The sequence below is a fragment of the Bufo bufo genome, chromosome 1 (genome assembly GCF_905171765.1).
Source record: "Bufo bufo chromosome 1, aBufBuf1.1, whole genome shotgun sequence".
Taxonomy (NCBI): Eukaryota; Metazoa; Chordata; class Amphibia; order Anura; family Bufonidae; genus Bufo; species Bufo bufo.
The window spans coordinates 434,241,884-434,264,952 of NC_053389.1; the positions used below are offsets into that span (position 1 = coordinate 434,241,884).

The 23,069-nt window shown below is 43.4% G+C and overlaps 1 protein-coding gene across 1 annotated transcript in view; it reads right to left on the reverse strand.

Moving 5' to 3' along the window:
• The window catches only part of EIF4E1B (eukaryotic translation initiation factor 4E family member 1B), a 32,086-nt gene extending 10,053 nt beyond the window's left edge, over positions 1 to 22,033 (reverse strand). Inside the window, exons 1-4 of the mRNA XM_040411093.1 lie at positions 22,016 to 22,033; positions 18,628 to 18,722; positions 12,340 to 12,435; positions 5,879 to 5,942 (exon numbers count right to left, since the gene is read on the reverse strand). Of these exons, the coding sequence (XP_040267027.1) occupies positions 5,879 to 5,942; positions 12,340 to 12,435; positions 18,628 to 18,722; positions 22,016 to 22,033 (273 nt within the window). The remainder of the gene's footprint in view (positions 1 to 5,878; positions 5,943 to 12,339; positions 12,436 to 18,627; positions 18,723 to 22,015) is intronic.
• Positions 22,034 to 23,069: the final 1,036 nt, after the last annotated feature.

Sequence of the window (23,069 nt, forward strand, 5' to 3'; positions counted from 1 at the left end):
TTGAGAGGATTGAAACGTCGCATGCTTGGTGATTAAAGCTTCTTTTACTTCTTCACTACTTGGATGTGCTGCGGATTTCATTTATTCTATCTATATATATTTTACACATATACACACAGACCCTCTTCCATATGGAGGTTTGTTGCAGTAATTTCTACTATAAAAATCCACAACATACATGTAAAACACATACATTTGCAGAAATTTCTGCAATAAACCTGCCATGTCTCAGCCAAATTTTGCTGCGGATCTGTAACGCACTGCTAGGGGGCATTACCACTCTTTGCCCCATCACCATATTTAATGGTGCTTCCTGTATAATGTGTATTTACCCCTAGGTAATACACAAGGTGTAACTGTATTTGTGACTTTGTAATGGTTTAAGTGCAATGTATACAGTCTACCAGCAAATGTTGACACTTCTAGAAAGAGCTGTGTTAACTAGAATGGAGCCCTTCCATTCTAGCCCCCTCTCTAGAGAGGAAGGAGTCGAGTTAGCAGTTAGTTCAGAGTACCCCTGTAAGGGGAAGGCTGTGTGCCAGCCAGCAGAGTACTGTCTGCTATGCTGGGCCTGAGGACCCATGCTACAGGCCCAGAAGCCAGGAGGAAAAGGTTCCCTGGACCCAGATCAACATAAAGATAGTCAGACTACTGAAGATTAAGTTGCAGCAGAAATCAGCAAAAGGAAGTTCCTATTTAATCCAGTCAACATCGCTGAGCTGAAAGTACAGATGTAGCAGAGCTAAAAGTGTTTGCCTGCCAGAACTTCATGCCAAATCCTGCTGGCAACCAAGATAAAGCTGGAAGATTGTCCCTTGATGAGAGTTTATGCCAAGTAAAGCTGTTAACCATTTCAATACAAGTCTGGACTCACAACCCTTTTTGCACTACTTCAAACTACAATGCCTGGGGTTCTGGATATCCAGGTAGAAACACTGAAAATGCAAAGCTACACCTAAAGGGACACTATAGGCAGCCCTTACACCACTCTGGCATTCCTACACCTGGGTTCCACCATCACCTTCTACATAGGGTGACTTAGGCTACTTTCACACTTGCGTTCGGTGTGGATCCGTCTGGTATCTGCACAGACGGATCCGCACCTATAACGCAAACGCTTGCATCCGTTCAGAACGGATCAGTCTGCATAACAGCTTTTTCAGATCCCAGTTTTCACATCGTGAAAACGCAGATCCGACAGTATATTCTAACACAGAGGCGTTCCCATAGTGATGGGGATGATTCAAGTTAGAATATACTGAGAACTGTGTACATAACTGCCCCCTTCTGCCTGGCAGCACCCGATCTCTTACAGGGGGCTGTGATCCGCACAATTAACCCCTCAGGTGCCACACCTTGGGGCAGAGGAAATTCCAAAGGGTAACACGGTGAACTGGAAGTGTTTTACTTCTCTCAAGTTGTCTACTAGGGCGAATCTGAGGTATTTCTGAGACGTTTTGTTTATGGGGACGTGATAGTAAGCGTCCTTTAAGTCTATGGACGTCATAAAATCTCCGGCTTTGATCAAAGGAATGATGGATGTTATGGATTCCATCCTGAACTTTCTGTATGTGACAGCTTTGTTTAGTCCATTTAGATTTATAATAATGCGGAAGGTACCGTCTGGTTTCTGAACCAGAAATAAATTGGAATAGTAACCCCTTCCTCTTTCCATGCTGGGGACTTCTGCTAGCACTCCTGAATCTATAAGTTGAAGGACCCCCTGCCAGATTTTTTCTAGAGTTTTTGGGCTGTGTGATGTTATTTTGAACTTTTTGGGAGGGGCTGAGGAAAACTCTATTCGGTAGCCATTTCGTAAGATGTCTAAGGCCCATGGATTTTTGGTGACCGATTCCCACCGGGACAGAATATTCCTCAGTCTTCCCCCTACTCTGGCGACATTGTTTATCTGACTTTTTATTCTGGGGGTTGAGAAGGAAACCTCTGCCTTTTCCACCCTTTCTGGTTTCTTTTTATGATTTTCAGGAAGTCTCTTGCTACAAGTCGCACACCTATGAACTTTAGTTCTGGTTCTGGGCTCTTTTACTCCCTATAAGAGAGGAGTAACCAGGTATCAGTAGACATGATAATATAGCAGGTCGATATGATACATCATTTCTCTCCCCCACAGGGGAACTCACGGTTGGAGTAGCCAAGGGGGCTTCAGATTCCATCTTGACTGCAGGGGCATCAGGGACAGACATCTGTAGTTTGGCTGCTCTAGGAGAGAGCCAGGTTGTGTTTCACAGCATATTCAAACTTGCCGCTTCTAATACCCAGAGCGGCGTCTGAAGTCATCGCGGTGCATGCGTGTCCAGTCCAAGCTCCGCCCCTTCCGCCTCCTGCCGGTCCGAAGCAGAGTGCAGCGCTGAGGCTTCAACCAGGAGTCGGCATGCAGCGTGCTCTGCGACACGTGGTCAGCTTCCTCAATGCAGGGAAGGGGGACCGACGCTGTGAGGAGAGATACAGGCTCCTGCAGACAGGAACGAGATCAGCTCCATAAGTATCCTCTGCCCAGCTTTGGACTCAACTGCAGGAGGGTAGAGGAAAGGGACACAAATCCCAAGGTATTTTAAAATAATAAAAGTCTTCACCTCCATCAGGAGGCCTCTCTGTGAGGTGCCCCTGTAGGTACAGGAAACACTGAGGGTGAGAGTGGGTGGTGGCCTTTTAAACTCTGTTACTGCCCCTACAGAGGTCAAGGGGTCAATCTCCTAGTAGAGCCGTCATGGTGGACGAAATGGAAAATTACAATCACCACATCTTAAAGGGACCCCTGGCCCATTTCACCAGTAGTCCGCTGCAGATCCATGGCAAAAGCCTTAACAAAAATCAGCTACATAAATTACTTATGGTTTTTGCTGTGGATTTCACCCTCTCCATTGCAGAGGGTGAAATCTACAGCATCAATGGATGTGCTGCATATTTTAAATCCACACCCCAGTGTATGGTTGAGATTTCTTAAATCTCATTCTCCTCGCTGGTACTGTATGCATTACACCAGTCCTGCAGGGTGAGCGAATGTGAGGTCACGGTTAATAGGCAGAACGAGGGTTGCTCTTGGTACTCAGTTTTATTTACCCTGGGCAAGCGTACAGCAGTGATTGAGGCTGGCACATGAATCCTCTGGGGCACTCTGTGTATAGGGACCGGGCCAGGTGGTAGGCGAGGTGCCCTGGGTGTTGAAAGTTTAATGTGCCGGTGGCAAGATCCCTTATAGTTTGTGACGCCAGTGCCGGTAACTGTGGCACACCGATTTGTTGTAGGAATAATTGAGGTACACAAAGTTGCAGTGAACCAGAACTTCTTTTTACTGAACAGTTCAACTATTTACAGGTTTCAGTTAGTTCCACATGTACAATGTTGGTCGCAGGCAGGCTTCACATAAGTGGCAGGCAAAGTCTTTGCAAAATACTCAGAGGGAATAACACTTACAGATCAGGCTGTATTTTCCTCAGATCCTGTCTGGCTTTCTCCAAGGCCCATATGCCCTATAGCTGGCTTTATCCTTGGGTAGAGGGTACTTCCTCTGGTGTAAATCTTCTTGCTGTAAATATCCTTCTGCCCTTCAGATTTCTACTAGCTGGATAAAAGTGGCTCTGCACTGTACTTTTCAAGGTGCTAGATATCTTCAGGAGGCAACTTCTCCTGGGTGCAAGCTAGGAACCTGGGCTATCTAGCAGCATGTCAGAAGCTGCTCTTCAACTAATCTCTGGTTAAAGTGCACACTTGGCTTCTGACCACACCCCCCCCCCCCTCTCTGGACTGGACATGACTATATATACTAGGGGGTTCCCTAGCTCCCTCTACTGCCTAGGAGGAACTACACCCCTAACAGGCCTGGTACACAGGAGATGCATTGCAATGTGTAATTTAATGTAATATAAAATACCATAACCATGTTCCACAGGAGGTGGAGAACAACGTGACCCAATTGACCCTTGAGTAGTGCCCACCCTTACGTAGTGGGATACTACATGTACAATGCTGCAGACTTTCTGCATGAATATCCTCAGCATATCCACCATGCATGAACATACCCCAACATGGACATATGAAGCTGTGTCTAATGCAGGTCTTGGACAATGATGGCCTAGGACTGGCACAGACATGGTTGTTACCCCATTGCAAACATCTCTGACCAATGAGTAACCCATAGGATACCAGCACCGTACATGTAAGGCGCTGGTATCAGGGTCACAAATCCCAGCTCCGTACAGCTACAGCGCTCTGATCTGCACCCACTCAATCAGCTGCAGGGGTCCAACAGTCAGATAGCCAGACCCCTGCTGACCGCAGCATGTGGGGTATCCTGCCGGGTGGCCATCGGGTCCCCATCACAGAAGCGCGTGATAGAAGGGAAGGCAGCCTGATGCCTTCCTTAGGCATCATGGCTGCTTTCCGTGAGCCTGTGAGATCCAGCCCCCTGGATCTCACAGGCAGGAAGGCTGTAAATGTATTACAGTGAGTTATACACTTACAGCCAATGCATTACAATACAGAAGTACTGTAATGCATAGTAAAGGTGATCAGACCCCCAAAAGCATAAAAGTGAAAATAAATAAAAGTAGACATTAGGTATCGCCGCGTCCGTATCGACCGGCTCTATAAAAATATCACATTATCCACCCAGTCAGGTGAACGCCGTAAAAAAATTTAAAAAAAAAGGCTCAAAAAAAAACAATTTTCTGGTCACCTTGCCTCACAAAAAGTGTAATACCAAGTGATCAAAAAGTCTTATGTACCCCAAAATGGTAACATTCACCTCATCTGACAAAAAAAAAAAAAAAAAAAAAAAAGCCCCACATAAGAATCCCTTATAAAAAACCAATCCATCAAAATCTGCGCTGCAAGTCATATGGCACTCCTTCCATTCTGAGTCCTGCCATGTGCCCCCACAGCAGTTTATCACCACATATGGGGTGTTGCTGTATTCAGGAGAAAATGGGTAACACATTATGGGGTGTTTTATTTCCTGTTACGCCTTGTGAAAATGAAAAATTTTGGCCTAAAACATTTTATTGGAAGAAACAAAACTTTATTATAACAGCCAAGTGTTTCCAAATTCGTTAAAACACTTTAAGGGGTGTAGTTTACAAAATGGGGTCACTTTGAGGGTTTCCACTGTAGGGGTACGTCAGGGTCTCTTCAAATACAAAATGGTGCCTAAAAACCATTCTAGCGAAATCTGCCTCCAAAATCCATATAGCGCTCCTTTCTTTCTGACCACTGCCACGTGTCCATAGAGCAGTTTACTGCCACATATGGGGTATTTATGTAAACTGCAGAATCAGAGTAATATAGATTGAGGTTTATTTTGCCGTCTACCCTTGCTGTGTTTCAAGAAAAATAAAAAAATTGATTAACAAAATTTTTAAAAAATAAAAATCTACCTCAAGGGTTAAAGTTTGTAACATCAGTTTTGAATAATTTGAGGGGTGTAGTTCTAAAATGGGGTCATTTATTGGTGGTTTCCATTACCTAAGCCCCTCAAAATCACTTTATAACTGAATTGGTGCTTAAAAAAAAATGGTTTTGGAAATTTTGGTTATTACCATCTGTCTAAAAAGTAGAGAAATCCAAAATTTAGAAAATTGTGAATTTTTTGAAGTTTTTTGATTTTTTTAAATAAATAAGATGAAATATATAGACTCAACTTTACCTCTGTCATGAAGTACAATGTGTCACGAAAAAACAATCTCAGAATGGATTGGATCAGTAAAAAAAGTGTTCCAAAGTTATTACCACATACATAAAAGGGACACATCAGATTTGCAAAAATTGGCCTGGGATTTAAGGTGAAAAGTGGCCCAGTACTGAAAGTGTTAAGCATGGAAAGTACTTTGAAAACAAAGCAATACCTTAAGTGTGGTCTCACCTTAAAGATGGAGTAGTCACAGCCAGATGACAACTTGCTTGCAAGCTGAATATGTGTATACAGTCTGAGAAGGAAACCACAATGGTTAATACATTTATTCAGAGGAATCCCAGGATGCAAGTCACGTACGTACATTTTTTGAACCCAAGTTACTCTGGTTAACGGTTTATCGATAACTTAAGGGGTTATCCCATGACTAAATGTAAAAAAAATGAAAAATCAGACATCATATAGTACATGACAGTCTCTAACCAAGTTAGAACCAGCCCTGTACCTCACATGGATCCAGAGATCTCCCCAATCATTGCTCTGCTAGATTTATATTAAGATGGCAGCTCAAGGGGACGTGTCCATGCTCTCCCTATGATAAGGACTGACTCCTTCTGTCATGGTTGTTATTATTTACTATATCTGCTATTAGACATTACTGTCCGTTTTTCATTCTTTTATTTTCTATTATATACTGTGGAGTCAACACTTAGCTTAAATTATGTACTTGTTTGTATTGCTGTAGGCAGTGACCAAGGTCCCGGGTGGACCGAAACGTTGGCCCTGAATTCAAGTGACGAATTACTGTAAAAGTTGGTGTTGGCTATTAAAATACATATATCGTGCAAACTACGTGTGTGCCGTGGAATAGTTTTTCTCAATTTAGTGGCCCAACAGCCCCTGCACGCAGCACCCCTAATTGGACCAAAGTTATTTTGACGGTAGTGCCATTCAGCATATATTAATCATGCTCTCCCTATCACAGCTCAGGAGGAAGTTGAAGGATGAAACTGAGCATGTGCAGCCTTCTCAGGGAGCAGGTCAAAGAAATAAGGGGAAAGAAAAACAAAACAAACAGCAGGTGGCGCTATACAGATCTATTTTAACCCCTTAGTGACCAAGCCTGTTTGGGCCTTTATGACCGAGCGTTTTTCTTCCTTTTTTTATGGTCTCGTTCCAAGAGCTATAACTTTTTTATTTTTTCATCTATATAGCTTTATGAGGGATTGTTTTTTACGGGACAAGTTGTAGTTTTTAATGGCGCCATTTTGGGGTACACATAACTTTCTGATTAACTTTTATTAACTCTTTCTGGGAGGGAGATGGGGAAAAATAGCAATACTGCCACTGCGTTTTTACATTATACATTTTTTGGCGTTCATTTTCCAGTACAAATAACATAATATCTTTATTCTCTGGGTCAGTACGATTACAGTGATACTAAATACTTATAATTTTGTTTACATTTTACAACTTTTTTTGCAATAAAACACCTTTTATTAACCCCAAAAATTATTTTGCATTGCCACTTCACAAGACCCATAACTTTTTTTTATTTTTTTTATATGGAATTGTGTGAGGGCTTGATTTTTGAAAGACAACTTGTATTTTTCATGGGTACGATTTTGGAGTAAATGCCGCTTTTTGATCGCTTATTACGTTTTTTTTCGGTGGAAACTAAGAATAAATTCGAAATTCTGTCTTTTTATTTTTTATTTTTTACGGCGTTCATAGGGGATAATTTATGTAATATTTATGTAGTCCCGGTCGTTACGGACGCGGCAATACCAAACATATGGGGGATATTTTCTTTTTGCAATTTTTTTCATTGAAAAGCGTATTTTCAATGGAAAAAAAGGCATATTTTTTTATTTTATGGAATTTTTTTTATTTAATAAATGTGTATTTTTTTTCTAATTTTTTTTACTACTTAATAGTCCCACAAGGGGACTATAATATACAGTATTTTGATTGCTTTTAAAATGTAATGCATTATCTCTATAATGCATTGCATTTCAATAGCAATGCTATTCGAACATTGACCAGTAGGCTGCGCCAGAGAGGCACAGCCTGCTGGAAGTAACTGAAGACAGGCTCGGGCCCTCATCGGAAGCAAGGTAAGCTTCCCAGCACATCAGCACCCCGCGATCGCATTTTCGGGGTGCTGATGGGAGACAGAGGGAGTCCGCTCCCTCTGTCACCACTTTACATGCAGTGGGCACCATTGCGCCCGGCATGTAAAGGGTTAAACAGCCCGGATCGGCACTCCTGCCGTTCCGGGCTGTGAGAGCCAGGTCCACGCTCCCCGCTGCACGGGGGAGCCGCGCGGCGCTTAAACTGGGCCGCCGTTTTTACGGCGGCCCAGCCTAAGGCCCCTTAGTGACCGCCGTAAAAACACGTATGGGTGGTCACTAAGGGGTTAATCGAATAACTCAGTGGCTATGCAAGAATAAGCATTTCTATATAGGGCTGTGGGCATTTTGCAAAATGTGTAACAATGCCAGTATCCATGTTTTGCAGACCTGCAACTTGCAGACCTCAAAAACTGATCTGGTTGTGTGTATGAGCCCAGCATTGTCTGTCTCTGCGAATATACCCTTCCACACTGGCTAAGTTTTTAATTACATGCAATTGCAAAAGTATTCAAATACAGGTGCTGGTTTGAAAACTGCAGAATAGTTTTCATGTGACAACCCTTTAGAAAAAGGTTGTAAAGGTATACATCCCAAGACATTGGTACAATGAGAGCAAATATATGAAAGGGATGTTAAAATAAGCAAAAATATTAACACATTTTAAATGTGCAAGATGAAAAAATGTAAAAGCGGTGAGTGACCTAAATATATGTGGTCAGAGTCCCCACTCAGTTTTATGGGGGAACCACTGAACACCCTATAATTAATAAAGACCCAGATATTTAAATAAATATACGAATCCCACCGCTACTGGTGATTGGATTTTTATATCCAATGAGCAGGATAATTGCCACTGCACTAATTATGAGCTGGTGGGATTAGTTCTAAAAAGAATTATATCCCCACTGGGATTGGCAGATAGTCTCAGAGATGTAAGGTCTCACAAAGAGACCCAGTGGGGTAACATTCGCAGCATACCAAACTGTCCAGTACCCAGTCAGCAAGGGGGGGGGGGGCGGCTGTGCACTTTACCGCCCCTCATACGGTGCACAACAGTAAGAGGTAATTGCTGGTCTGGCTATTCTACCACCAGCTACCAGCATGCTGGTGGTACAATAGCCAGACCAGCAATTACCTCTTACTGTTGTGCACCGTACGAGTGTCAGTTTATGAGGGGCAGTAAAGTGCACAGCCATTCCCCTTGCTGACTTCAACTGCCCAGTGGCTGATGGGTACTGGACAGTTTGGTATGCTGCGAATGTTACCCCACGGGGTTTCTCTTTTTTTACATCTGAGACTACCTGCCAATCCCAGTGGGGATATTTTTTTTTTAGTACTAATCCCTCCAGCTCATAATTGGTGCAGTGGCAATTATCCTGCTCATTGGATTTTTATATCCAATCACCGGCGGTGGGATTCGTATATTTAAATATCTGGGTCTTAATTATAGGGCGTTCAGTGGTTCCCCCATACAACTACTGAGTGGGGACTGACCACATCTCTGTGCACCCTATTGAGCATTACTGGACAGTTATTCGGCCCAACACTACTATATTTAGGTCAATCACCTCTTTACATTTTTTCATCTTACGCATTTAATAAAACCTTTTTTTACGTCCCTTTCATATATTTGCTCTCATTGTGACAACCCCTTTAACTGCAGGGAAAGGCTAATGGTTCCTTCCCAGTCATCGTCCCATGTAAAGATGGCCAGCGATCAAGTGAGAAATAGGCAAGTTATTGATTGCCAGCGTAAAATAAATAAAATGTTTGTTGGCAGCACATCCACTAGTGAAAATAGGGGATAACATTCAGTCATCCACATACAGGTCGAGCATTGCTCCATTTAAAATGTACTGAATGAGATGCTAAACCTGTACACATGTATGGACAAGTGATTAGCCCGTGAAAAAGGGTCTTTGCTCTTTACACATTATATAAATCTTTGCGAGAACACTTCATAAATTGTAAGACTATTATAGTACCCCATTTAAAGAGGACCTTTCACTACAATTAAAAAACTAAACTAAGCATACAGACATGAAGAGCGGCGCCCAGGGATCTCCCTGCACTTACTATTATCCCCGGGCGCCGCTCCGTTCTCCCGGTATAGGCTCCGGTATCTTCATATGTTCGGCTCAACTGGGTGGAGCCTGCCAGCGTCTCCTTCTCCCAGGCTGTAGCGCTGGCCAATCGCAGCGCTCAGCTCATAGCCTGAGAGGTTTTTTTTTCTCTCAGGCTATGAGCTGAGCTCTGCGATTGGCCAGCGCTACAGCCTGGGAGAAGGAGACGCCGGCAGACTCCACCCAGTTGAGCCGAACATATGAAGATACCGGAGCCTTTACCGGGAGAACAGAGCGGCGCCCAGGGATAATAGTAAGTGCAGGGAGATCCCTGGGCACCACTCTACATGTCTGTATGCTTAGTTTAGATTTTTAATTGTAGTGAAAGGTCCTCTTTAAGTACAAAATGCCCAAGCAATCATTGAGCAGGCACACAAATAGCAGATTTTTGAATAGTCCGCTTAAACAGCTTTCCCTTTAACATTAGGGTATGGTAAGGGGCACAAATGGGACCCTTTCCCAACTACTAGCAGTAGTCAAAAGCCACGACTCTTGGCTCTGCAGAACTGCTACTATCCATAGAAAACAAAAATGAGAGAATGTCCAGACCCCCAGACCACTTTATTATTGTAGGAAATATTTGTTATCAACAGTTCCCTTGTAGATTAGCAGAAATTACCGCCATTACAAGCAGTGCTAATCTAATAGTAATCTACTAGACAGAGGATTTTTTTTATAAAATCTAATTTTAATGCTTAAATACTTTACAACCTCTACACAATGATAGTCTGTTTCCTCTGAACAGACTTAATATGATGAATTTTTATTTGTGCCATACGTTAGGCTAAGTTCCCAACTAAGCAGCTACCTTTCATGGAATTACTTCCTGATCACCCATAGCTGCATGTAGAAAGGTGTATGCCATCAAAGATTGGTCCCTGGCCACCAGGTGGCCTAAACAGTTGGAGTTCAAGTCCTTAGGACTGGGATAGTCCCTTCAAGAAACAGTCACACACCAACAGCTCAGTAACTGCACAGAAAACGCATGTTTCCGCAATTAAAACCAACATGAGAACACTAGGTAACACTAATCCCTTCACAGCTTTCAAGATGATGGTTGTAGCATATACTGGGTGTTTGTCACATGCCATTTTAAACATTTATGACCCAAGCAATCCAAAAAGAATCCACTGTTTCATCTGCCAATGGGAGGTGGACGTATTGGAAAGTGGAGCGGCTCAAGTCTACTTTCACACTGGCGTTTTGGCTTTGTTTGTGAGATCCGTTCAGGGCTCTCACAAAGCGGTCTAAAATGGATCAGTTTTGCCCTAATGCATTCTGAATGGAAAGGATCCGCTCAGAATGCATCAGTTTGCCTCCATTCCATCTTCATTCTGCTTTGGAGGTGGACACCAAAACGCTGCTTGCAGCCTGTGTCCGCCTGATGATGCAGAGGCAAAAGGATCCGTCCTGACAGTCAATGGGAACGGATCCCTTTTCAACGACAATAGAAAACAGATCAGTCCCCCATTGACTTTCAATGGTGTTCAAGACAGTTCTGTTTTGGCTATGTTACAGATAATACAAACTGATCTGTTCTCAGACGCATGCGGTTGTATTATCTGAATGGAAGCGTTTGTGCAGATCCATGACAGATCCGCACCAAGCGCGAGTGTGAAAGTAGCCCAACACAATTTGTGGCAATACTATAACAAAATTCTCTCTCAAAGTAAGCCAGCCATTGCGTGGTATAAAGACTGGAAAGTCAAAAGGTGCACCCGATCTATCATAAGGCATCTGCCACTGAAAAATGTGGTGGAGTTTTAGACAGTGTGTAATTTGACAGATTAGTAAATCTGTTCCACTGTCTGGATGATTCTCCATAGGCCTTCCTTTGGGCTAATACGCATTACCCTCTGTTCTGGACCTGAGCTGATAGATTTCTATGTCTGGACATGTCAGACTTCTCTCAGCGACACCTCTGAGACCTTACCGTGCCTGTCTCTGGATCCACAGCTCCCAATGCTAGTACACTGCTTACCGATTCTCTCTGGTTCTAAGGCACCGATAATAGGCTCTCAGTCCACCAACTTGTTCTTCTGCAGCCGGATTTAGGCCTCCTTTTCTCACTAAGTCCATCTGACATGACATGCTCTCCTCTACCACATCTACAATTGACACATCTGTGTAGGACTGTTAGTAATGGGCCCTGCTGACCGACATGGACTAACTGGTTCATGGGGTCCAAAAATTACATGGTGTACCACCACACGAACAGCATTAAACAGGTTCTTAGAGGCACATCTGCACAGTATAAAACGCAAGGTGGGTGGGTGGGGGGGGGGGGGGTTAACTGGGGTTCCACCCACTTAGGGGTGCACTTTGTCCAAATTTTGTTGCCCAAAATATTTGTTCTCAGGGAGCACTGTATGTAGTAATCTAATACACATCCATTTGTTAGTTCCCACATTCCTGAGGCAATTAATATACTTACGCCCAAAAGTCTTCTACTGTGTTGAATGTTGTAACAAGGCGCAAGTTACACTGCCATGGCTGGCTTTTCACATTTTTGAAGAACCAGAGGGCCCATCTAGAAAAGTGATACAATTATCAGTAATATAGTGAATACTGATCAAATTATGAACTGACATTTCATGAAACAGCCATACTTGGATACTATAGCATTTCAGACCTCGAAGCAGTGTCATATCCGACTAGCTGTACTTTCAAATCAACTTTTACTCTCTTCTCAGCTTGTTTTACTTGTGACGCTCCCACCCTTTTAAAGAGTGAATTCCACAGCTGGGAGTAGGAGCCGAGATATAGCACCGGTGCAGGACTATCCACTTAGTACAAAGTTAAAGCAGTACACTTTCCAAATTCACTAAATGCTAATACACAGAAGCAGCATTGAAGTTTTTTTAAATAAAAATATGGACCCACAGATTTCTATGGTTATGTTACAGATCTGTAAAACACAGATCCTTAATTTGATTTCGGGCAAACTGGACATAGACCCTCCAGAGAACCTTCCTGATGGACCAATGCTCATGGGGCCACCTGAGCCCTCCTCACAGCCACCAGCATGGTAAAGAATGATCTGATGCTCCCGTCCCGACGCCTAAATTCAACTGTATTGCCATCCTGAGGCAACTTGAGTAGGAGGACAGAACATGGCAGCTAGCCATGGCCACCACAGAGGGGCTGTTTTGAGGGAGGTATTTTGGGCTGCTGGGGTATTATTTTGTTCCACAACATTGGTATTTCTTTCTGCTGGGGTCGTATAATGTGCCACAATATGGTATTGCTGGCGATGTCTTTTGTCAATTTGGACCAGACTCCAAAATAAGGCAACTTTTTTTTTCCAGGGCCAATTTTATTACAGTCCGCCCCTGTATGGTCTTATGCAGAAGTCCTCAAGTGCCACAATATTAACTTATGCCCTATTCACAGGAGCATCTGATCAGTGTGGGTCCTACCCCCGAGAACCCCACGAATGGCACCCTGTGCACCAGAAATTATGGAGCAGCAGGTCGAACATACAGATTACTGCTCCATTCATTTTCTATAGGACTACCTGACATAACCAAGTACAGTGTTTGGCCACAGAATTAATGGGCTGACCTGCGGTTCCCTTTATACTTCTGCATAGCATCCCCCATTCTCATAACTGATTGGGTACCAATGGTCAGCCCCCACTATCAGATACTTATCCCCCATCCTGTAGAAAGGGGATCAGTTAATATTGTTGCACAACCCTTTAAAAGGGAACGGTCACATTCAACATGCTACTTCAGCAGTAGGCAGCACGTGTTAAAACAGGAGTATAGTAAACATGACAACTTCCCTTTAAACTGAAAGGAGCTAAAGAGAATACCTAACCATCACTTGGCACGCTCTTAGAATGCCTAGATGTTTTTGATCCAAATCCCAATTTCAGAACCATGTCCTTTTGGCCAACTAAATTTAAATCATATTTTAATGTAAACTACATTAATTAGTTCTTGGCGTGCTCTATTGTATCCTACCAACTGAATGTAGTCAAATCCATTCTCCAGTGACCTGTAAATGGCTCCTTAGTTGGTGGGAGGAGGGTTCATTTCACGGATTCATTCCATCTCATAGAAGGAGCAAAAAAGTGTCTTTGTATCCAAGGCTTTAAAGTAGAATAAAGGAAAGCCTTAATTTCCAGGATAAAAGCAAGACTTTACCAGTGGCGTACCATCAGTTACTAAACACAAAGCTTAGTAGTACTGCTTAATGCTGTACAGAGGGTTATATATTTGGGGCATATAAACATTTATTTTAGAGAGAATTAGACCTGGTTCACATTTTGCTTTCTTGCGGCATAGCCTCGCCTGGGGTTTCCTGCCTGGTAGTAGGTGGGGGTGCCATTAGCGTCAGTGGGTGTTGGGGTGCAAGCCAGGGGCCCTTGAGCAGTATAATGCAGAGGCGGTGCAGGTTAAGTTGTTGCACAATGATTAGGCTGGTTGTGGGTGTGAACAAGTCAACCGTACTTTAATGGAGCACCGGGCAGCTGTTACACAAAAACATTTGCAAAAAGGCTCTAAGTCTCTTCCCAGGTAGTCTGTGCAATATTCTCATTTTGGACAAATGGATGCAAATCTCCAATTCTTGCTCTCAGTATGGCACTACAATGCCCAACTGCGGGATGTAGTTTAACAAATGGCCAGTTTGTCTCCTTAGTAGGGTACCTTAAGCTCATCACTCCAAACAAATTCAGTGCAGTCCACAACCAACATATATGCATTACCTTCACTGGCTTTTTGTCAATGCGCTGTTAAGTGGCACTCAACCTTCTGTAAAGTTAAATGCTCCCCTCCCTCAGAGGCTGGCTTGTCTCACATTTACTTTAAATGCCTTTGACTTACAGGGGCTGCTGTGTTCCAATCTGCTGCTTCTTCTTGCAATTCCACGCATTGAAGACAGCGCCTCACATAAACTACCTCTCAGACTCTCCACTGTTCCCAGATCAGAAAGGGGGGCCAACTCACACCTAGCAACTCGATCTAGGGCTGGTAAATTAATGCTGTACCCCATATACAGCTCTTACGAGTCACTGCACATACAATACTCACAAAAAGGTAGGAATATTTGGCTTTCGAGTGAAATTTATGGAAAACGTAATATCACTGTAGAGTGAAATTAGAGCATTTAAGTAGACTCATGCAATTGCGATTTCCTCATCTCAATTTATTTAAAAAATAAAATAAAAGTGCTGGTTATACCCACACAAAAAAGTCAATGTCTCAATAACTTGTCATGTGGCCTTGAGCTTCAATTACAGCTCGACAACATCTCATGCTGTTCACAAGTTGACTTATCGTCTGCTGAGGCATGGCATCTCGCTCCTCTTGAAGGGTGGCCCTCAGGTTATTGAGGTTCTGGGGTACAGAGATACGAGCCTCTATACGATGATCAACTTTTCTCATGCGTTTTAAATGTGAGGTCTGGAGAAAGTGCTGGCCCCTCCAGCAGCCGGTCCCTAATGATGCAACCTTAATGAGCTAGTCCATTATTGTCCATGAAGGTGAAATTAGGTCTGCGTTGTTCATGCAGAGGCACAGTGACTGGATTAATTATGTTATTCAAGTAGTATGGGCTTGTCACTGTACCATTCACAAAGTGTAGAACAGTTCTGTATTGACTACACACCTGTCCACACTAACACCACCACCAAAGGCTCATCCGGTGACAATGGCGGATGCATAGGCGTCTCCAACATCGTTGGCGGCCATAATTTCTACTCCGTGTGAATAGAGTTTCATCAGTGAACAGCACTGAGGCCCACTGGTCCAACATCCAGTCTAGATGCTCCCTGGTCCATGCAAGATGATGCCTGTGCCTGGTACTGTGGTAAGGTACCCTTGCAGCTTATCTAGCACGCAGACCAAATGTAACACTTGGGTGCCTCTAAACTCCCTTAAATGTGCCTGGAGTTGTGCGGCATTCATCATCCAGTTGTGCAGGGCATTGGTCACAATGAAGCAGTCAGAGTTGATGTGGCCGAAGGACGTCCACTTCTATGCCTTTCTCTGACTTTTCCAGTCTGTTGCAACCTGCTGACACTGACACTTTAAGCTCAGTGGCCACTTGCATCTGAGAACATCCTGCTTGAAGCCTCACAATGCTGAGGTACTGTTGATCAGTTGTTAGGTGTTGTCTTAGTCTCATGATGCGACAACGTGAACAGCATGATGAGGATGACTTTTTTAATACCAATTCTAATTGAACCAGGAAATTTATTTGGCGATTCATGGATCAAACACCTGTTGAGTTTTTTCCGGTAAGCTTCTTGTTAGAGAACATCAAGTTGTGCAAGAAGTACTCAAAGAATAGGACACACTTTTTTTTGCAGGACTGCGGAACAGAACTACGAATGCTGTCCGCATCTTTTGGGGCCCCATTGACAGGAATAGGTCCGCACCCATTAAGCAAAATTGCAGAACAGATGCAGAGCCAGAAATACGGCCATCTGAATGAGCCTTTAAACAGAGAATACCTTTCCAACTGACTCCAGTGCTCGGACATGCAGATTCTGGACCTTCTAGTTCTCCCTTTTGTGCAGTACTGTAAAGTACAGATGGCCTACTTGATGCAAAGCTCCAAGGAGTGAGGACATGTAGCTTCTCTCACTTCATCAGCTATCACTAGACAAAGACTGACTGAACTAAGGGCAGACCCAAGTCCATCACATAGCTTCCTATAAAAGGGAGAGTCAGGATTGTTAACCCCAACTTATCCATACAAAACTATACTGGGTTATACAATACACCAGAATATTTAACAACATTTAAATAATACTAAACAATGTTTAAAGTAAGCTATGCTGGGGTACTGCAAAAGCAGTAAAATATGAAGAGTAAACCCACCCTTACAACTTTAAGTCTCTTCTCTTGATAATTGAAGCCACTCCCCTTGGAGCCAGCTTACTGTTCCCTTTGGGCAGTGCCATCATCCTTAAAATGGCTGCAAATTGAGGGGCATGTTGAAACTTTGAAGGCACAGATTTACTAATGTATCTGTGCCTAGAATTGGTCTAGATAGTGCTAAATTGTCCCAATTTGTGCAACTACAGTTTCTCCAATTTCTTGACTTGCATGAAAAGGGGCAGGGCTCAGTAGTGAGGGGCGTGGCTTAAGATGAGACTTTAGCACCAAAATGATTAGTACAGAGCTAGAGAAAATGTATCTCTGCAAGAAGATCATCCAGTCTAAGTCTAGGCAGCCTAAGCTTATGTCATCTATGGTATTCGTAAACCTGCCCCTAATGTGCTCAATGCAAGATAATGCCGATAGTACCCGATTTTCCATCACAAGATTTCCTGGTCACCAGTAACCTTCCTATCCAACTGTTTATATAGACCAGGGATCAGCAACCTCCGTCACGCCTGCTGTTCTGAGACTACAACTCGCAGAATCCTCCTTTCACTTCTATGGGAGTTAGAAGAACAGCCAAGTGTGCATGCTGGGAGTTGTGGTTTCACAACAGATAGTATATTGAAGGTTGCTGATCCCTGGTATAGACACATAGCTGTGGTTCACCTGATTAAAACGCTGTTTTTCTTTCGTTGATCTGATGCTCCGTTCCCGAGATAGGATACTTCTTCAAAGTGCAAATTAGGTGTTTGGTACAATGAAGGCGTCCCCATTGTTCTCATTGCACCAAACACCTAATTTGTATATCAGGAAAAACTACAACTCAGGAACGGAGCCTCAGATTAACAAAAGAAAAATTGGGTGAACCACAGCTATGTGTCTGTGCAGACAGGAAGGTTGCTAGTAAAGTGTCATCCCTTTGATATACTGTATCTAGCTTCTGTACAAGCACATTTTCACATTGCAATCAGATTGAGTGCCATAATCATGGCCAAACACTCCATCTGATGGCCATGTGTGAATATGCTCTAACACTCATTTATTATCATGACTACAACATGTGATTTCCTCCTCTGACAGACTGGATCCATTCTAGCTCACACGAGTCCCAATCTGGGGATCCTCCAAGGCTACTTTCACACTTGCGGCAGTGTGATCCAGCGGGCAGTTCCGTTGTCGGAACTGCCCACCGCATCCGCCAATCTGGCTGTGACTGAAGGCATTTGTGAGACAGATCCAGATGCGGATCAGTCTCAAAAATGCATTGCAAGAACGGATCCGTCTCTCCGCTTGTCATGCGGACAGACGGATCCGTCCTGTACCTTTTTTCAAATTTTTACCGGTCTGCACAGGCCGGAAGGACGGATCCGACACTAATACATTCCTATGGGGAAGAATGCCGGATCCGACATTCAGGCAAGTCTTCAGTTTTTCTCGCCGGAAATAAAACCGTAGCATGCTATGGTTTTCTCTTTTGCCTGATCAGTCAAAACAACTGAACTGAAGACATTCTGAACGGATTACTCTCCATTCAGAACGGATTACTCTCCATTCAGAATGCATGGGGATATACCTGATCAGTTCTTTTACGGTATTGAGCCCCTGTGACGGAACGCTATGCCGGAAAAGAATAACGCCAGTGTGAAAGTACCCCAAGTCAGAGGATAGCAATTTATTTTCTAACTTAATGCTTATTATTAACTAAAATGAGTTAAGGGTTAACTGGAGGCCTTTTCTAAGCTCCATGAGTACACTTTCCAACCAGAGCTTTCCACATTGCTAGGCTGTGTTTAATCCACCTATCACAGGGCGCCACCTTGTGGACCAACTTTACCAGCTCTCACATAGAATCGAGCTTAAACTAAACTCTGGTTTCTCATTACCTGCTCTGTAAAAGATGCATTTCCACGTGTTCAAGAGCAGCCACTTTTTTCTTTTTCTTCTTCTCATCTCTTCGGGGTATATTCTTAATGGTTAACTAGAAGAAAAAGATCACATAGCGAGCATGATTGTTAGAGGTGGTTGGTACTATGGCCATGCAGGTACATAATGAATGCATTTCATTGCAGCCCAAAAACTCAAATCACAATGAATGCATGAAGTTTTGTAAAAATTCCTGTGATCTTCGACTTGTTACAATGAAACCGTAAATGCACACGCTGGAATACCGAAGGTTACTGATCCCCGCCTTAAGGGTATGCACACATGGGACAGATATGATGCAGATTTGCTGCCACAGATTTTAAATCTCCAGCAAAATTTGTGACAAATCCGCAGTGGAACTTCCACTGAGGAATCGCAACAAAATCCACTGCAGGAAATACACCCATATACTGTGCGTCTATATCTGACAGAAATGCTGCAGAAAATCTGCAGTGTTTCTCCTGCAAATGGCAAAAATATAAATAAAATAAATATGGTGCAGATTTCACAAGTGCTCCTGGGTTGATTCAGATTTCATTGTTAAGAGTGAAACGTGCAATAAAAATCCGCTGCCTACACAGACACTGCCGATTTAAAATCTGTACCACAAGTCACTGTCTGCGGCAGTTTTTTTCACTGCATGAGAATTGCAAAATCCACAGTATATCCTCTGTTACATAGCGGCCACACATAGCAGGGCCACTGCCGATCTGTCCGATATTTGCAGCAAAAAATAAATAATGAAAAGTGAAGATTTGGCTACAGATATGCATCAGATTTTACCCTGTACATTGCAAAGAGTTAAATCGACAACAAAAGTTGATATACTGCATGTCAAGTTATGCTGGTCTTTATTAAATGACCCCCACCGTCTGCAGCAACTTCCGGCATCCCAGCTGTTGTGAAACTACAACTCCCAGCAATGCATGCTGCATTCACTTCTATGGGAGTTTCAAGCACAGCCAAGCAAGTGTGCATGGCGGGAGTCCTAGTTTCACCACAGCTGGGGTGCCAGAGGTTGCCAATCCCAGTTTTAGGCCTCATGCACACGACCGTTTTGTGGTCCGCATCCGAGCCGCATTTTTTGCGGATCGGGTGCGGACCCACTCACTTCAATGAAGCCGCAAAAGATGTGGACAGACTGCATCCGTTGCTCCGTTTTGTGGCCCCGCAAAAAAATAAAACATGTCCTATTCTTGTCCGTTTTGCGGACAAGAATAGGCATTTCTACAATGGGCCGCCCGTTTCGTAAATTGCGGAAGGCACACGGGCGGGTTCCGTTTTTTACAGATCCGCGGTTTACGGAACCGCAAAAAAAAAAAAAAAAAGCAGAACGGTCGTGTGCATGAGGCCATAGGGTATATGCACATGGCAGAGGAGTTTAGGCAGACTTTCGAGTGGTATCCGCACCAAATCTGATGTGTTAAACGTGGATTTTGATGCATATTTGCCCCAGATCTCACTCTGTGTTACAAAGGGTAAAACCTACACTGCTGATCTGCACAATTGATGTTGTGGATTTCAAATGCTGCACCACAGGCCAGTTTCTGCACAGAACATTTCCACACACTACATGAGACTGGTAATGTATTACATGGCAGATTTTCTGCACAAAATACCCTTAAAATTACTTTTGCTGCTGGTGTAAAATATTGCAGACTGCACGCAGCTCTACTGTGAGAAACCCAAATAGCGCGGACCTGTTCTATCTATTCACTGCTTGTATTTCCCCTTCAGAACCACTCCCTGCTTACCTATACAATCTTCCACACACACTGTAGGGTCTTATTATATAGTATTTTGCACCTGTTTTAGTTTCATTTTTCCCATTTTAGATTGTCTAATTTCTTAGGTGCATTTACTAATGAAAGTGCACCTGTTTTGGGTGCATTTGTGCCTCTTTCAACAATTTTCAGTTTTAGACCGATTCTGGTGCTTTTTTGGCTTATGAATGTAGGTGCACTTTTTTATGCATGAATTAGGCACAGCAATATACCAATTTTTACTCCCTCCAGGGGTAGCATATTTCTGTTTGTCTGCTTTGTGTCGGGCCGTGCTACAATTTTTGTTAAAATAGTGGCATCAGCGGGTAGACGTGCACCTTTTCACAAACATATGTATATGGCTGTAACCCTTTAAATCTAGCATGCAACTGTTTCACTGCACCAATTCATGAGCCGACCAGTGAGTAGCCCAATTGCACACGATCCACCCGCGACCTGACGAATATAAAGACGCATCGCCAAGTTCGGAAATACTATGCAGAATAGTGACCGGCTGATCCACTACACTGGTCTAATCACCAAGCATGAAAAATAACCCCCTGCATGTTCACACGCGGTAGCAGTTATTACATGCAGCATTAGGTAAGAGTTGCCATGATCTGCAGCTTGTCTACATCACAGTACCATAGTAATAACCCACACAAACATCTTGATCTGACTTGGAGCTACAAAACTATACAGGGGTATTTCAGTTATGTTGTTATCCCCTATTCACACACATTTAGGGCTCGTGCACAGAAACGTATTCCCCCCCCCCCATTCCGTTTTGTTGACCATATACGGAACCAAATCACTTCAATGGGGGGGGGGTCCCAAAAAAATAAAAATAAAAATTGACTGCTCAGAATGCACAAGGCTGGTAGCAGTGTTTCGTGGATCCACAATTTGCAGACCACAAAACAAAGGTGGTGTGCATGAGCCCTTAGCTGGCCAGAGCGGCCGGTTGGGAATGCATGCAGCCGCGCCACTCTTTTCTATGGGAGGTATTGACAGTCGGGTACAATGCTTTGTTATCTCCGGAACTCCCATAGAAATAAATGTAGTGGCAGCGCATATACCCGATCAGCCACTCTGTTCACTTCCACAGGGTCCCCTTTCTCATGATCAATAGGGGTCCCAGCAGTAGGACCCCCAGCAATCCAACAGTTATCTCCTATCCTGTGAGTAGGGGAGAACAGAACCAGAATGCAATTTCAACTAGTTCATTCCTTACAAATACAATACAGACAACTTTTCAGACAAACATGTCAATACAACAGACATAAGACACCCAAAAAAATAAAAAATGACAAGCAGCAGCATCTAGTTATCTTTTGTGTAATCTGCAGTCCATAGGAATACACGAGCTGCATGTACATACAACATTCAGGAGATATAATGGGGAGGGGGCAATAGCATTATCATCGAGTGCAGCAGGTCTGGAGTTTTTCCAGACATGTTACTCCATAGTCTTTTCTATATACTGGAACTTCAAAACGTCTGTAAAACACTTGTACAAAAGAATGCTACTGATAACCCATGACAAGGCACCGAACGCTGGAGATGTCTTCACTCCACCACTTACTCCTTCAGCTGTAGCCATGTTAGGTTAGCAGAGGACAGCCTGAACAGCAGCTGCTATCCCACCTTTTATATGGAGCATAATTAGCTCTTAAAGTCGCAGGACATTACTAGGTGAATACAGCCATGTCTCTCTCCTTTAGGCTAGGTCTACACAGCAACGTGTGGCAATAAGTCGCAACTACACTGCAACATGTGTTGCGCGACATTTTTTATAATGGTAGTCTGAGGTGTCGCACTGCGACATGCTGCGACAGTCGCGGAAAAATCCATCTTGAATGGGTTTTTTGCGACTGTCGTGTCGCAGTCGCAGCATGTTGCATGTCGCAGTGCGACACCATAGACTACCATTATAAAAATTCTCGCGTGACATTGGTGTGACAAAATGTCGTTGTGTAGACCTAGCCTAAGTCTACACGATGACATGTTGTTGCACCAATTCGCGCGACAATTTTTATAATGGATTTTCTGCAACTGATGGATTTTTCTGCAACACCATAGGGCTGTTTCACACGAGCGAGTCCATTGCGGGAATCACGCTCCGTGTGTGAGTGTGATCCTCCGCTCTGGACTTGCAGGAGTGCACACGGCATTATCATGATTTATAATGCTATGTGTCTCTGCATGGCTTTTTTTCCCACAGAATCATAGTGACATAAAGCTGTCAGTATGATTCTGTAGAAATAAGGTCACGCAAAAGGTCGTGTAAACCTAGCCTTAGGCTACATGCACACGACCGTATGTGTTTTGCAGTCCACAAAAAAAAACGGATGACCGTATATGGTCCGCAAAAAACCCAGAACGGACACAGAAACAAACAACGTTCGTGTGCATGTAGCCTTAGGCTACATGCACACGACCATATGTGTTTTGCGGTCCGCAAATTGCGGATCTGCAAAAAAAAGGATGACATCCATATGCCATCCATTTTTTTTTACGGATCCATTGTAACAATGCCTAAAACAGACAAGAATAGGACATGTTCTATTTTTTTTGCAGGGCTATGGAACGGACATACTGATGCGGACAGCACACAGTGTGTTTTCCGCATTTTTTGT